The following is a 14,182-nucleotide window of genomic DNA, read 5'->3' as shown; positions in this document are numbered from 1 at the left end:
TTTCAAGAATCATGATACAGATCTGCTTCCTAAAAGCAAGTTAACACAATGTATTTAAGTCAAGATTTTGCTTGTATATCCTGTCTTATCACAGCTTTTCATCGTGCCTTTTTTTTGTTCAGCTTTCAAACCTTTTTTTGAAGTTCTGAATGGTATAGGATTACATTTATCGTTCATAGATATGTTTGAACAATGAAATACATAGTTTTTTCTGTTTTACTTCAAAGAATTGCCAAGAAAATGCTTTTAGAAGAAATCAAAGCCAATCTTTCCTCTGATGAGGATGCATCTTCTGATGAAGAGTCGGATGAAGGAAAAAAGAAAACTGGAAAGCAAACTGAAAACACAGGAGACGATGGTGAGCATCAAATGCATCTAGAAAAAAAGTGGTGCTGTAGTGCCGGTCATAATTTCAAAGGTCTGTTAAGAAAAATGATTATTAAAATTTCCTCAGTTTTCAACAACAACAAAATTGATATTGCTAGTTAGTAAAGGGACAGAGGACATAATTATGACTGTCATTTCTTGTACTCTTCTGACAGTGTTGGGTTTTGTTTTTTGGTTTTTTTTCAAGTACTCTGATTGTGTAGCCAGTTCAGAAGTCCTAGGGTTTTATGAGGAATAATCTCTGAAGAACAGTAAGACATGCAAATGAATAATTCAGCTAACGGCTATAGTCATTGCAACAGGCGGTGCAAGTGTACAGGCAGTGTAAAATATTTAATGTTTGAGAGCACAGCTCTGTGTTGTCAGATACCTTTTTGAAATAGTGCAGAAGTAAGCTTAAGTGCATTCTGATTGTAATTCTTACCAAATTTAAGAAAAGGAAGACCAGTTTGCATATTGTACTTTTTTTTTTAATCTCTGACAGAAGAGAATGAAAAGGAAGATAATTCTGAATCGAATTCAGAGGAAGAGGACTCAAAGAAGCCCAGATACAGACACAGACTGCTGAGGCACAGACTGACAGTGAGTGATGGAGAATCTGGTGAAGAAAAGAAGGGGAAACCTAAAGAAACAAAAGAAGGGAAGCGCAGAAATAGAAGGAAAGGTATATAATCCAAACATTTTTGTCACCGAATACTTAGTTCTATAAAACAAGCCCAAAGCAGGTCAAAATGTAGATCTGAAACTCTGTAACTATTAAAATCTCAGTGTAAGCTTCCTCGTGTATTAAGTCTAGAATTCTCTTTTCTGTATTTGGTAAATAGCTCTATTTAAAATAAATGACTGCAGGTTACATCTATCTTCACTACTGTATCCTCTCAATTGGATTAATCTTTTTGAGTCTTAGAATGTTAATTTCAAATACCAGAGTGAAACCTAGTAACTCTGATTTGTGAAAACTTAGCGTTTCCCTTTGTATAATTTCTCTTTCCTTGGACTGTGAATAGGCCCATGCATCATCAACGTTTTCTCCATGCTGGAGTTTAAATGTTGCAAGCTTTAGCTGAACAGTAGATGGCACTATGAAGTTATGCCTGTCTTAGCTTTCTTCTTTCCTTTGTTGCATGTGAGAACAAAGGATATCAACCCCTAGCACTTAATTGTTTTGAGCAGAGGACCTGAGGAGTGGTAAAAGTAAATGCTTGCTTCCACACTGGTCATTGTAAATGTTGACAGTGGTTCATGGCACTGGAACTAAGGCTGCACATTGAAGATGTACTTCTCACTTTCTAATGTTGCTCTACCAGAAACGTTTCTTTCTTCTGCATTTTTTAGCGTCTTATGAATTAGTCCCAAGTAGAACAGTACAACTTCTTCCACCTCACAATCTCTCTTGTCCTGTAGTATTATGTTTCACTAAGTATGTAGAAACAATCTTTTTTTTAAGTTTTGTGGCCCCTAAAAGTTTGGCTTTCTAGTAAGCCGTGTTCAAAGTTGAACTAAATTAAAAAGTTGCTAAATAGCATGCTGATTTTAATTACCTATAAATGCCAGTACTAACTCCTAAAAGTAGTTATGGAAATATTGCCTAATGCTAATGTTTTTGGCATATTTGTAATTGTCTTTTGAGTCCTTTTTATACCTGCATTACCTGAAGATCTTCAACCCATAAACACAGCAATATAATTGTGTGTGTTGGTAGTAAATAGTTCTTTTTGTGTGAATTGTGGATTGGGATTATAAAACGATATCTGAAACACTGGAAACAAAAGCTTTTATTTAACTGAAGATCATCTTTTGTTCTGTCAACTTCTTTCTGTTCCCTATCACTCATTATCTTTGAAATGTGAAGCTTTCCAATATAATGCTGTCTATCATTTGCTCGTAAGCTATGCTTAGGTGTGTTAACATAAAAAGAACTTAAGTCTTGCTGGCAAAACATGCCTCCCATCAGGGCTCAGTGCTTATGTGGTTTCTACTCTGTACCCCCTTATTATTACTGTTGCTTCTCCATATGCGAGGTGGGTCCCATAGTTCCTTATACGAACTTTTGTATTGCTTGTTGCTCTTGAGTGCTTGTTGTACAATTAAAAAATATGTAATGTTGCTTGCTTACTTTGTAATAATATTCAATATGAAATCCTACTTCACTTTTAAAGTGAGCAGCGATGATTCAAATGGCTCAGAGTTCCATGAATCTGCAGTTAGTGAAGAAGTCAGTGAGTCTGAAGATGACCAACGTCCAAGAACAAGGTATGCAGAGACTTAACTGTGCTTATGTTATGTTCGGGTCTTGGTTTATGTTTTTCAGTAGTGCCATCTAGGCAGTGAGATTGTAAAATGTGAAGGCTTCTGGTGACTTATGTGACTTTGGATCAGTTTTTAAAACCTTTGATACATCTTTGGTATCTACTAATTAACTTTGCAGAAAACGCAACTATTCTGCATTTGTACTGCAGTGTGTGGTACAGGGCAATTTGATGAGGCAATAGGAAGAATGTTCAGGAAAAAATGAGCGTTTTTGTGCTAGTTACATTGATCATGGAATGGTGGATTGCAGTAGCAAACTGATACTTCGTGACTGAAGTTCTTCAGAGTTGTGTGGAAAAGACTGTGACTGTGTGTGTCCAGTGAGCAAGGGGGAGGAGAGAGAAGAAAAACTGACTGCACAAAAGGAGTATGTGTTCTTACATAGCAGTGTAGATCCTGTGATTGTATCTTGTTGTCTATCAGTGAGGCAATCAGTTACCATTATGTGTCAGTAAGATTCCTGTTTTTTTATAGGTCTGCCAAGAAAGCTGAGGCAGAAGAAAATCAGCGCAGTTACAAACAGAAAAAGAAACGAAGACGTATAAAAGTTCCAGATGATTCTTCAAGTGAAAACAACAATAAGGTAGTGCATTGTGCTTTGAATTAATAGCTGGGGAAAGGAGTTCCTGTTTCTCATGTCAACTGATTCAGGGACTTGGGTATCTCAAATTTTTCTGTGCAAAGTACAGTAAAAAATTATAACTTCTCTCAATGGTAAGTAAGTTAAAATTTGTAAAATGGCATCACTATGGACAGAAAAAAACATGGTTAACTGAACCCATGTCCTGTTTAGATGTTGATTAAAATATGTATGTTTTAAATGGGCAGTATATTTTGAGTAGGTGGAATTTCTGGAATTAAATTTAGAAGATGACAAAAGTGTAGGCTCTGCTGAACCACTTTAGCACCAGCAGAGCAGCAAAACAGTTATTTATTAACTCATTATTTAATATTATATGATAACAGTATCTTCAATACTGCTTTTGCACAACTGGGCTTTTCTCAGAATACATTATAGTTAAGGTGGCACTTCTTTTTTGCATACAGACTACCTGATTTAAAAAAAAAAAAAAGCAACCACAATATCTTTTTTTTCCTATGAACTAAAATCCACCAGTGTGTATAAAAATTTCTTAGGGCTTAATTGAAAATCAAGGATTTGATGGTCTGTCATAACTTTCCTGTTAAGACTTTATTTATTTAATTTGTAATAGAGTAATTCTGAAGATGAGGAAAATGATGATTCAAAATCTCCTGGAAAAGGCAGAAAGAAAATTAGGAAGATTATTAAAGACGATAAGCTTAGAACAGAGACACAAAATGCACTTAAAGAGGAAGAAGAAAGAAGAAAACGTATAGCAGAAAGAGAACGGGAGAGAGAGAAGCTGAGAGAGGTATGTTCTCTTTTTATTGTAAAATGGTAGGAGGTTGAATTGATGTTGTTCAAGATGTCATATTTCTAGTTTAATTTTAAAGTAATTTTAAAGATGCTCACTTCTAGCCTCGTTAGTTACTTGTAGTTTGCAGCTTAACATTAGTGGCTTTTATTCAAGGCTATTGAGATCCTTTGAAAGCTGTTTCAGTTGCCTGTTGCTTCGCTTTCCATGGGGGAAAAGCCATCTCCCAGAGCAAGCTAATGATGCATGGTAAAGAATTAGATTTCTCGTAATTAATGATTTCCATTTTTGCTGAAGATAGTGACTGTCAAACGCTTGACATATTATTCACATGTGAAGTATTCCTGTGATGCACTGTTTCTGATTATAGGTAATAGAGATAGAAGATGCTTCACCTCTGAAATGTCCCATTACAACTAAGCTGGTTTTAGATGAAGATGAAGAAACAAAAGAACCATTAGTGCAGGTTCACAGGAGTATAGTTACCAGACTGAAACCACACCAAGTAGATGGTAAGAAAAAAGATTTAAAACACTTGTAAAATTCTTTTTTAATTTTATTTTTATTCTGGCTGAGTGTCCTACACAATCTGAAATTGGAATAATAAAAACTTCTTGGCAGGCAAATGCCAGAATGTCATGTTTAATGTTGTGCTTTTGGAAGATCTGAACAAAATTAAATGAACAACAATTCATAGTTATATTTTACAGGCAGAGTCCTAAAAATTTGAAGTTAGAAGGGCCCTTAGTATTATGTCATAGAATCATAGAATCGCAAGGTTGGAAATGACCTGCAAGATCATTTAGTCCAACCACCCTCCCATTCCCAGTACCACAAGCTACTAAACCATATCTTGTAGTAATTCTGTAATTCTGTGCACTGTGTAATTCTGTGCACTGGTCAGATATAAGTATACCATACTGTTGAGGAATTTGATTTTCATAGTTCTTAATCAGGATTTTAAAATCTCACAATATTTTCCTGGCTTTCTTAACAGGAATATTTTTCCTAATACCTGATATATCTTGATTGCATTTTCTGTTTTTTGGGGTTTTTTTTTGTGATTTAATGAAGAAAAGGAGAATGACCAATCATGATTCTATCAATCACCCAATTCTGTTCATTGAAATCTTCCCCCAAGTTCACGATATCCGCTACTTCCATTTCAAGAAGAACCTCTTGTACTTAGTTCAGCTCTTAAAGGGAGGTGCTCTGAACCAGACACAACAGAGCTGAAGATTCATCTGTTCTGAGTATAGCATGGGAGAGTACAACTCCCCCAATATATAAGCAGCAAAGAACAACAAAAAAAATCACCTACTAGACCCTTTTTTAATTTAGAATTATATTTTCTATCCTTTTTCAGCTGTCATTGTTCTTTCTTCATTCTTTTTAAGTATAAAGCTGTACATATGATTTGTCTTGATTTAAATTTCTCCTTGCTGATTACCAAGATCATGGCAGTCCTTCTGCAATACCTTTGCCAGTGCTGTTCTGTTTCCTCTTTTCTCCCTGTCCCCAAGGTTGAAGTAATCTGCAGTCTTCACAACAGTATTTTTTAATCCAGTTGTATCATCAGCAGGAGCTGTGAGTGCAATTGATTTCAAAGCAAAACTCATCTCAAACACTATCTAGTTGACAGAAATGGATCACTAATTACCCCAAGAACTGCTTTTGTGAGAGAGATGATCTTGCAGTGATCACTCTTACCGACTGAGCTTTAATAAAGTGAATGTTTACTGAGAAAATTTTCAAAAATTTTATTCAGGTGTTCAGTTCATGTGGGATTGCTGTTGTGAATCTGTTAAAAAGACAAAGACATCTCCTGGTTCTGGATGCATTCTTGCTCACTGTATGGGTCTGGGGAAGACATTACAGGTAAGAAACAGAAGTCTTGGTTTCTGGTTTGTAGCTTTTAAAAGCTGATCTGTCAAAAGGCAATTTTAATGACTTTCAGAACATAGTGAAAACTTATTATTTCCTTGGCAGTGACTTGGAGAGGGCTGTTGGAGGATAAATGTTTTGTAGAAAGGTTTTCAAAAAGCAGTTATGTTTGGTAGTACGTAGTAGTGCAAGTTCTGATCAACACTTGTGCTTTTGCTTTGAAAAAACAAAACAAAACAAACAAGATTAAATAATTGCTGAGGTTCACTGGAGAAGTTCATGTGCATTTGTAAGTGATGTGAAGCTTACTTGCAGCTCTGTATATCAAAATAAAGCTAATAGGAGACAGGTTTTAGAGAACTATGTTCCTAAGCCAGCTTAATAACCTTAAACCTTTGTTTTGAACAAATGTTTTGCTCTTTACAGCCATTCCCATTCATTCTCTTCAAATTGTTATCTTTTTTCTTCGTTGTTTTTTGGACTTATTTGCTGCATTGATAAAGTAGGAGTCTGTCGGGTTTTTTTAATTATTCTTTTTGTTTAATGTTGGGCTCTTAGTACCTGTATTCAGATTCTTGTGATTTAATATCAACAGCATTTTGTTACAATCCAGAGTTTTCTGGACTGGAGAAGGGGAGTGTTGGTTTGTTTTTTACATCACTAACGTACGTTCGTATTTTTGGATTGTTGTGCATCACAAACAATGTAAGACTACAGATTTTCCCTGCCGTGGCAGTAAACCATACGGTATGTTTTCAATCCTTTTTATCACTTGTTAGTTTCTTTTCTTTGGCTTTAGAGCTCTTGGCTTTCTGGGATCTTCTGTTTCAAGCCCCCATTGTCATTTCAGCATGTATTCCTTCTCTTTTACACCACTGAGGATTGCTTTTTAAAAGTCTTATAGACTACTGTAGCATATTTTTTAAAAAAGATTTCCGTGTTTGAATCGATTGGCTTTTCTGCCACGTTAAAAGTTACATGGTGAGCAGATCCCCTTTTCTACTTAGTCTGTAAAACCAGAACCTCAATCCTCATCTTAAAATATTTCTTCTGAAACTGATCACCCAAGCAGTTGCTCTAAACCAGTGCTTCGAGGCTCTTTTTCTTGGGTCTCTTTTAACCATTGCAGATGTCGGGTTACCTTGACCTTCAAAACAGGAAAGATCAAAAGCAGTTTTCTTGAATTCTCTGCATCTCAGTACCATTTTAGAGGAATAAGGAGTGCTTACTTTTCTGTTTTCTTATTTCCATGTGTCTATCCTCATAATGAAAATCATGGGTTTGCATTTAGCATTATTGCAAGTACTGTGAGCAGAGGACTGGTGAGTTGCTTTTCTTGCTGCTCTGCTGTCAATTTGTGCCCAAGAATTTCTTTAGCAAAAGTTAGTGATAGAAGAAATTCTCCCTTTTATTCTGGGGAAGACAAGTGAGAATTTTTGTGAGAACTCTGAAGAAGAAAGAAGCTTTAACTATCTCAGCTATGCTTAGAGAGGCTGAATCCTTATTTTCATAGGTGCAAGAGTGTGCCCTTACCTGGTGTTATCAGTTGCCTTCGGAATCTTCTTTGTGTCTCTTGACCTACTGGAAGGTGGCCATTAGTATTTCTTCCCAGAAAAATCTGCCATTTACTATTAGACTAAGATCGCTGCTGATAAAAAGCAGAGCCACTTTGGACTTCCTGTCATTGGCCTTCACTGATACGATGCTTCCTCACTTCTGGAGATGGGAGCTATACCCTTATCAGGATATCTGGCTTCTGAAATGAGTTATTGCGAACCTTTTTGAATCACGAGAAAACTAATTTGCCGCTTGTGAAGATGTAGGAATTGATCAGAATTGATTTCAACGTGAATTCAGTCAGGACCTTTCTTTGCCAGGAGCATTTCTTATTTGTAACATCATTTGACAAGAGATATGCCAAGTGCTCTGGTGAGTTTGTGAATGGCAAGTCTAGATGATGGAGCAGGCAGCACTTGTACAATGCCTCATTCTAAATTCTCTCTTCAAATGTGCCAAATTTGGATGCACTTCAGTCATTCTCTGGAGTGCAGTCTCTTTAGCGTGCTGATGATGGTTCTCAAAGAGGTTATTTTTTTCCTACAGTGAGGATGGGATCCTCAAAGCGTCTGTGAGGAAATGCCATTTCACCATCCTCTTCCATCTTGATCTGTTGTGGTGAAAGCTTCCCCCATTGGGTTGGGAAGCCCTATCACCTGACCTGAAGGCTCAAGATCTGTTCATTCATAGAGAGGTCAGTATATCAATGTACCGGAATTCCAAGCTGTATGAAAGATTTTTGTGCCATAGCTGGTTTCATAACCCGCAGGTGACAGCAGTCAGTAGTAGAACCTTGTTAGTAACTCCCCAAACAAAATGCTGTAAGGTGCTGTTGATGGTCAGCTGATCACTGATATATTTATATTCAATATGAGGTCTGTAGTTGCTCTTTGCCTTACCAGTTGATATTTGGCATAGTCAGCACATGAAAACGCTGCTGGACAACAGACTTGGCTAGACTTGATGTCCTCCATTAGCTTTAAGTGAGGCTGAGGTATGCTCTAAGACAAACTCTTCAGCAAGAATCTAGCAGGCAGGATCTGTTACTCTTTGCTAGAATTAGCTATGTCTTGATGGGTCAGGTGTTTTCCCTATTCTTGTGTGTTCCCTCTAATCCATTACTGAAGATGGATTCTTCCATTCCTATGTCCGCAATGGATTCTTTTAGGATTCTTCAACAAATGGAGTTAAGTAGGAAATATCTATTTCTGCCATACTCTGATTGGTACAAATTTTATTTAAGGCTTGTTGATCATGAGAAATCTTTTTTCGTGACCTGAGAATTACGGGACATAGTTACAGAGCGCTTAGGGTAGCTCCCTGAGATTCTTTAGATTCCTTGGATTCTTCCATAAAGAAGGAAATCAAAGGAGGCTTGGCACTGGTGTTACTATTTTTAATTTTATTTTTAGCTATTTATTTATTTGAGTAATATAAAGCTGTAGATGAACAGAGAAGCTGCATTCATTCCCTGTATGTACTGCTTAGGTCTAACAAGCAGCAGTCTTGCTTGTCTGTGGTGCACAACATCTGGGCAGTGCGTATTTTAAGAACTCCAGCTGCAATGTATTTTGCTTCACTCTTCTAATAAGAACTGAGGCAATGGACCTCAACTGTTGACAATCCAGGAGCCTGTAGAAGTGGATGTTTGCTTTGAAGAGCGTGTTTTTGCATGCTTGATTCTGATTTACATGTAGTTATTTAGGAGTTAGATTATACTTCATACTGGAGATTTTCAAAATATAGCAGAATAGAAGAACTTTCAGCATAGCAATCCAATCCAGATTGCTTTGTGTTTTGGGCTTTATGTACTGTATACAGTAAATCGTTTGAAATACATCATGGTAGAAGTTACTTTTACGTGTGATCATGACAGTCTTTTTGTCTCAAACTTGATAACTGCAAAAAGCCACAACTATAAATGATTTATCAAACATTTTTGTGGTTCCTTTTTGTACCTTCAGTAATCATTTCTTACGTGATTATTTTCCAGTCCTGCTGTACTCAATAATGGCATTTATAGTTTCACACCTAAGAACTCAATCAAAGATACGTTCTAAGCAGATTTTGTAAACTGCAGAGAAGATGGTCAGTAAATGGTTAGGGAAATGAAGCAGGGACTTGCTGACTTGCTGGTTTTTGGAGGTGTAGGACTTCTGTGTTAAGTCTTCATGGGAAGTTTCTTTCTGCATCTGAACATAAAATGCTTTTATACTGGTAGTAAAACCACTTTTGACATGTGAGCATCTAAAAACAGTTGTGTGCAGTGCTTCAGCAAGTCATGCGGTTTGATGCGGTGTATTAAATGAGAGTTATAACATACTGAGTTTTGATCCAGAGAACTTTCAAGGTGTTCTACAGCTGTTGGTTACAGGGCAGCTGTCACCAATTAAAAGGGTGATCTGAGAGCTTTTAGCTGTTTTGGGATCACTTTCTGTTTTGTGCCAGCTTTTTACATGCTACCCCCAGTCCTATCTTTATTTGCTGCTCCTAAAAAACAGGCAGCCCAGCAGAAGTATTCTGGAGTGGCATCAAAAGAGGGTTTTTTTGCTAAGCCTTAAGAAAGTATTCTCATCTGTCAGGTAGGCTTTGTAGGGGGGTGAATATTTGGAAAGTATTTCACTAACCTGCTTTAGAATTCATTCCTGATTTTGCTACCAGGGTTTAAATCCTGGAAAACCTGATAAATGCAGTGCAGAATTTGTCCTACATTGGGAAAGCTGCTAAAAACATAAGACTGAAGGTCACTTTTAAGAAGCTTAATACAGTTATGCAGTCCAAAGAAGTAAATTTATTTAAGGTTTGGGGTGAGTATTGAGAGAATGCCTATATATTGCCTAATAGAGCATTATAATTTATGAAAATGACTGATGAAATGTAAAGGGGGGAGGGGTTCTCGTGGAATAGTTTATCTGTACAAATAATTCAGTTATAGAAGTTGAAACTTCTATCACTATAAAAAGAATTTAAGCAGCCGTGTAACACAAAAGCAGTAAGTATGTGAGTTTAGAATACATACGTATTAGATTTTAAGCAGCAAGTTGTTTAACAGAAAATAAGATCACTGTTGGGAAGTTTTATACGTGAAAATATACATATGCTTGTTTCTTTTTGTCCTTCAATGCTGAGTGTTTCATTTGTTATTCTATTTGTTGTTCCTCTCGCAGGTAGTGAGCTTTCTGCACACAGTCTTGCTGTGTGACAAGCTGAATTTCCGGACGGCTCTTGTAGTGTGTCCCCTGAACACTGCCTTGAACTGGTTGAATGAGTTTGAGAAATGGCAGGAGGGTTTAGAAGACGATGAGAAATTAGAGGTATTTTAAGGCTTAAAAAGTGTTCTTGAAATTGAAATAGCTGAGTGTTTTACATAATTGCGAAGCTCCACCACTCAAAATACAAGCTAAGGAATGTACTTTAACTATGTGAAAAATTTACTTGCATGAAATCCTTAGGTATTTAAGTTACACCACTGCTTTGGAATTTTAAGAGAAACTCAAGCATATTTTTCCTACTTTGAAAGGTCTGTGAGTTAGCAACTGTGAAACGGCCTCAAGAGAGAAGCTATATGCTGCAGCGTTGGCAAGATGAAGGAGGTGTGATGATAATAGGCTATGAGATGTATCGTAATCTTGCACAAGGCAGGAATGTGAAGAGTAGAAAACTGAAAGAAATATTTAATAAAGCTTTAGTGGATCCAGGTAAGTGGAAAATTAATGCAAATATGCATTTTATCTACTGTGTTTTCAGATTGGAGTATATGAGCTGAATGAACATGCGTTGTACACGTGACATTACTAAGATCACAATAGTTTGGTTATCTCTAGTTGCCCTTTAATGAGTTATGGAAGTGGTTGTTGAGAAAATACCCCATGTCCTTTGTAAATAGGCTCTAACGGTCTTTCTATTAGGTCCAGTATGGAAACAACCCTGGGAATATATTGCAAGTGTGAACTGTTGGTTATTTTAATCTGCAGATTTGTTACAACCGTAAAACTACTTTGTTCTCACTAGAATTCCACAGTTAGTGGAATGTCTACTCATGAAGAATAGTTGTAAATATACCACAGAAATGTGAACAAATACGCATTATTTAAGTGCTAATTGATTGCAGATAAAGCTTTTTTCACTTTTTCAGCCTATGGAATGGATGTTTGGTTTTAAGCTCAGCCGACATCAGCAGGCTTTTTTTAAGATGCGTATGTGAGCACTTGAAAACATATAAGTTGATGAAAACCGTTCTGCTTGGTGATCACCAAGAAAAAACAACTGGAAATTCAGGATTAGAAAATTTCGCCAAAATGGCAAAATTTTCGTTCATGTTCTGATGTGGGAACATAAAGTTATTCACAGCACAGTATATTTTAAATGCTCTATTTCAAAAATACCTTTGCCTTAAGTTTGATATTGTGTTAAAGTCAATTAGGTTGGGGAATGCTGATGTGGTAGTAAGGGAAATAATGTATGTGATTCCAGAAGCAGATTTTCCTAGATTTTAATTATCTGACTGGATTTCAGGTTACTTGACTTTTAGAGTGTGGTAGATAACTTTTTTTTTTACAAGTTTTCTTATAGCTGTGGTTTGGCTTGTAATTGTTCTTGGTGAGCTTGATTTTTGTGAAGTTCTGAAATCTCTGCTGGTTGTATTTGTGTTGGGCCTCCCGGAGGTGTGGTTTGATACTACAGCTAAAATGATCTAACAGCTTTGCTGTAGAGGAGTTGAGCCTTTTTTCTACCAATACTCTTCATGTGCTTCATCCCCTGCCTTCTGAGCAGAATTGACATGGTTACTTCTGTAGAGAGCCAGTTAGAGAAGTGAAGATATGATTTTTCTGCTAATTGGACTCAGGGTAGCTCCTGTACAATAGCCAGCGAGGTATTTTTGTGATCGTGGTGAAGCTACAGGCATTATTTAAGCAATGAAGAAAATACAGTTTTGCCAGGAGGTTCTCTGGGTTCTTCTGTTAATGCCACAATTGAGCTTGGAAAAAAACCAACCCTGTGTGTCAGTTCTCTCACTCTGTATCTGCTTTGTTCAGGAGTTAAGAATCTTATCAGGAAGATCTCTAAATTTCCGTTGACTGCAGCAAAGAATAGAGGAGTTGAGATACTTTCAGAATTACTGATTTTTTTGTAGGTTACTTTCCTTCTGGAAAATATAAGGGAACCATGGTGTAAGGGTTGATAGTACGTGTGTTTATAGTAGTATTGTCCCTTCCTTCATCAAACTGTGAAGTGAGGTGGCTTGCTGGCTGTGGAATTTTAGGGAAGACACCTGGTGTCTTGTGTGATGATTCCCATGCCATCGCTTGTGAATCTTTTTTGCTTCCTGCACCCTGCTTGTGGATGTGTTGGTCTGTTCTGATCCTGTGTAGACAGCTTAGGACAGTGTGACTGAGCAGTATTTGTGATGAGGTTGTTAACTTCTATCGGTTTAAGCAGGTCCACAAACTGCAGCACAGTGTGCCCTGCTGGTTTTGGACCATGTGAACACGGAAACTTGCTTTGGTTACTTGGTAGGGTGGAAGCAGAGCATTAGCACCAACGTTGAAACAACTCTGTATGTTTTTATGTTGCTTCACATCCTTCTCTTTGTAAATTAATCGCAAAGAGACAGAAATATTCTTCTGTTACTAGTCATTACTTTTAAACACATTTGGATTGTCAAAATTGAGGAGAAGTATCTTGGACCAACCATTATTTGTTTCTTGCTATCTGTGATTCACAGCGCTGGCTAGAGAGCAGCCTGCCAGTAGAAGAGTTATGAAGCAGTGTGCTGGCTTACTGCTGTGACACCAAATAGGGAAACTTTTGCTTCTGGGAGCATTTTTAATTTAAAAAGTTGCAAATTTGATATTTGAGCAATAATTTAATGATTTGTGTCTGGTTAAAATTGATATTGCTAGGGTAGACATGTTCTGTAGCGGAAGCTTATATGACACTGTATATTACAGAGGAGAGAACCAGAGGGAAAAGGTTTAGCCAAAGTTTATGGGTGGGGAAATAGTGTGGGAAATGATTTTGTTAATTAACTAGCTCTGTCATATGAAATAATAGAAGGATGGTGTGCTCATGCAAAGCAGTAAATTATTTCCCACACTGCTTTTTGCAACTGATAAAATTGTTTGGTGTATTGCTAGCTGCACTGCTGTGCTTTCAATGATTCAGTAATTCTGTGGGCTTTTCTTGCTACTGCTAAAGCTTCCATCACTGTTTAACTTAAAAAGATCTTTAATCAACATTTGTATAAAGCAGGCTTAAATTCTTGTAGGCTTAGAAATAAAAGGAGAATTGTGTGTATATATTCCTATGTATCTATCAATGAGAGTGCATGAATGTGGGCAAGTACAGCTAGGTTAGGAAAGAGAAGACTATGGTCTGAAGGAAGGTTGGAGGCTTCCTAGCCTGGGAAATGACGACTAAACCGGTGAATTTCCCATCGTGTAAAAGCTGGTTAGTAGCAGACTGTGATGTGTTGCTTTTTACATCAGTTGGACTAAGGAGAAGATAGAATGTATCTTCATTGGCCCCAGAGATCGTTTACATTGGGTATCAGGAAGTGTATTAGAGGTCACCGAGTTTCACTTCTCTCAGGGAGAAGACGTCCCGTTTTCCTAACTGCTATGTCAGATGGAGAAAATGGGCTAAAT

At 37.0% G+C, this 14,182-nt stretch overlaps 1 protein-coding gene across 5 annotated transcripts in view; it reads left to right on the top strand.

Annotated features, from left to right (window-relative positions):
- Positions 1–14,182, top strand: part of ATRX (ATRX chromatin remodeler) — a 75,956-nt gene that overhangs the window by 34,847 nt on the left and 26,927 nt on the right. For all 5 annotated transcript variants that reach the window (XM_042876302.1, XM_042876301.1, XM_042876300.1 and 2 more), the window contains 9 exons: positions 228–358; positions 872–1,051; positions 2,547–2,640; positions 3,172–3,280; positions 3,912–4,091; positions 4,465–4,606; positions 5,863–5,972; positions 10,703–10,849; positions 11,056–11,233. In XM_042876302.1, coding sequence (XP_042732236.1) covers positions 228–358; positions 872–1,051; positions 2,547–2,640; positions 3,172–3,280; positions 3,912–4,091; positions 4,465–4,606; positions 5,863–5,972; positions 10,703–10,849; positions 11,056–11,233 — 1,271 coding nt within the window. The remainder of the gene's footprint in view (positions 1–227; positions 359–871; positions 1,052–2,546; positions 2,641–3,171; positions 3,281–3,911; positions 4,092–4,464; positions 4,607–5,862; positions 5,973–10,702; positions 10,850–11,055; positions 11,234–14,182) is intronic.

Source organism: Lagopus leucura, unplaced genomic scaffold (assembly GCF_019238085.1).
Source record: "Lagopus leucura isolate 7727_CA_CO unplaced genomic scaffold, USGS_WTPT01 Super-Scaffold_100016, whole genome shotgun sequence".
NCBI lineage: Eukaryota > Metazoa > Chordata > Aves > Galliformes > Phasianidae > Lagopus > Lagopus leucura.
The sequence above is the reverse complement of the archived record's forward strand: the minus strand, read 5'-3'. Positions and strand labels throughout refer to the sequence as shown.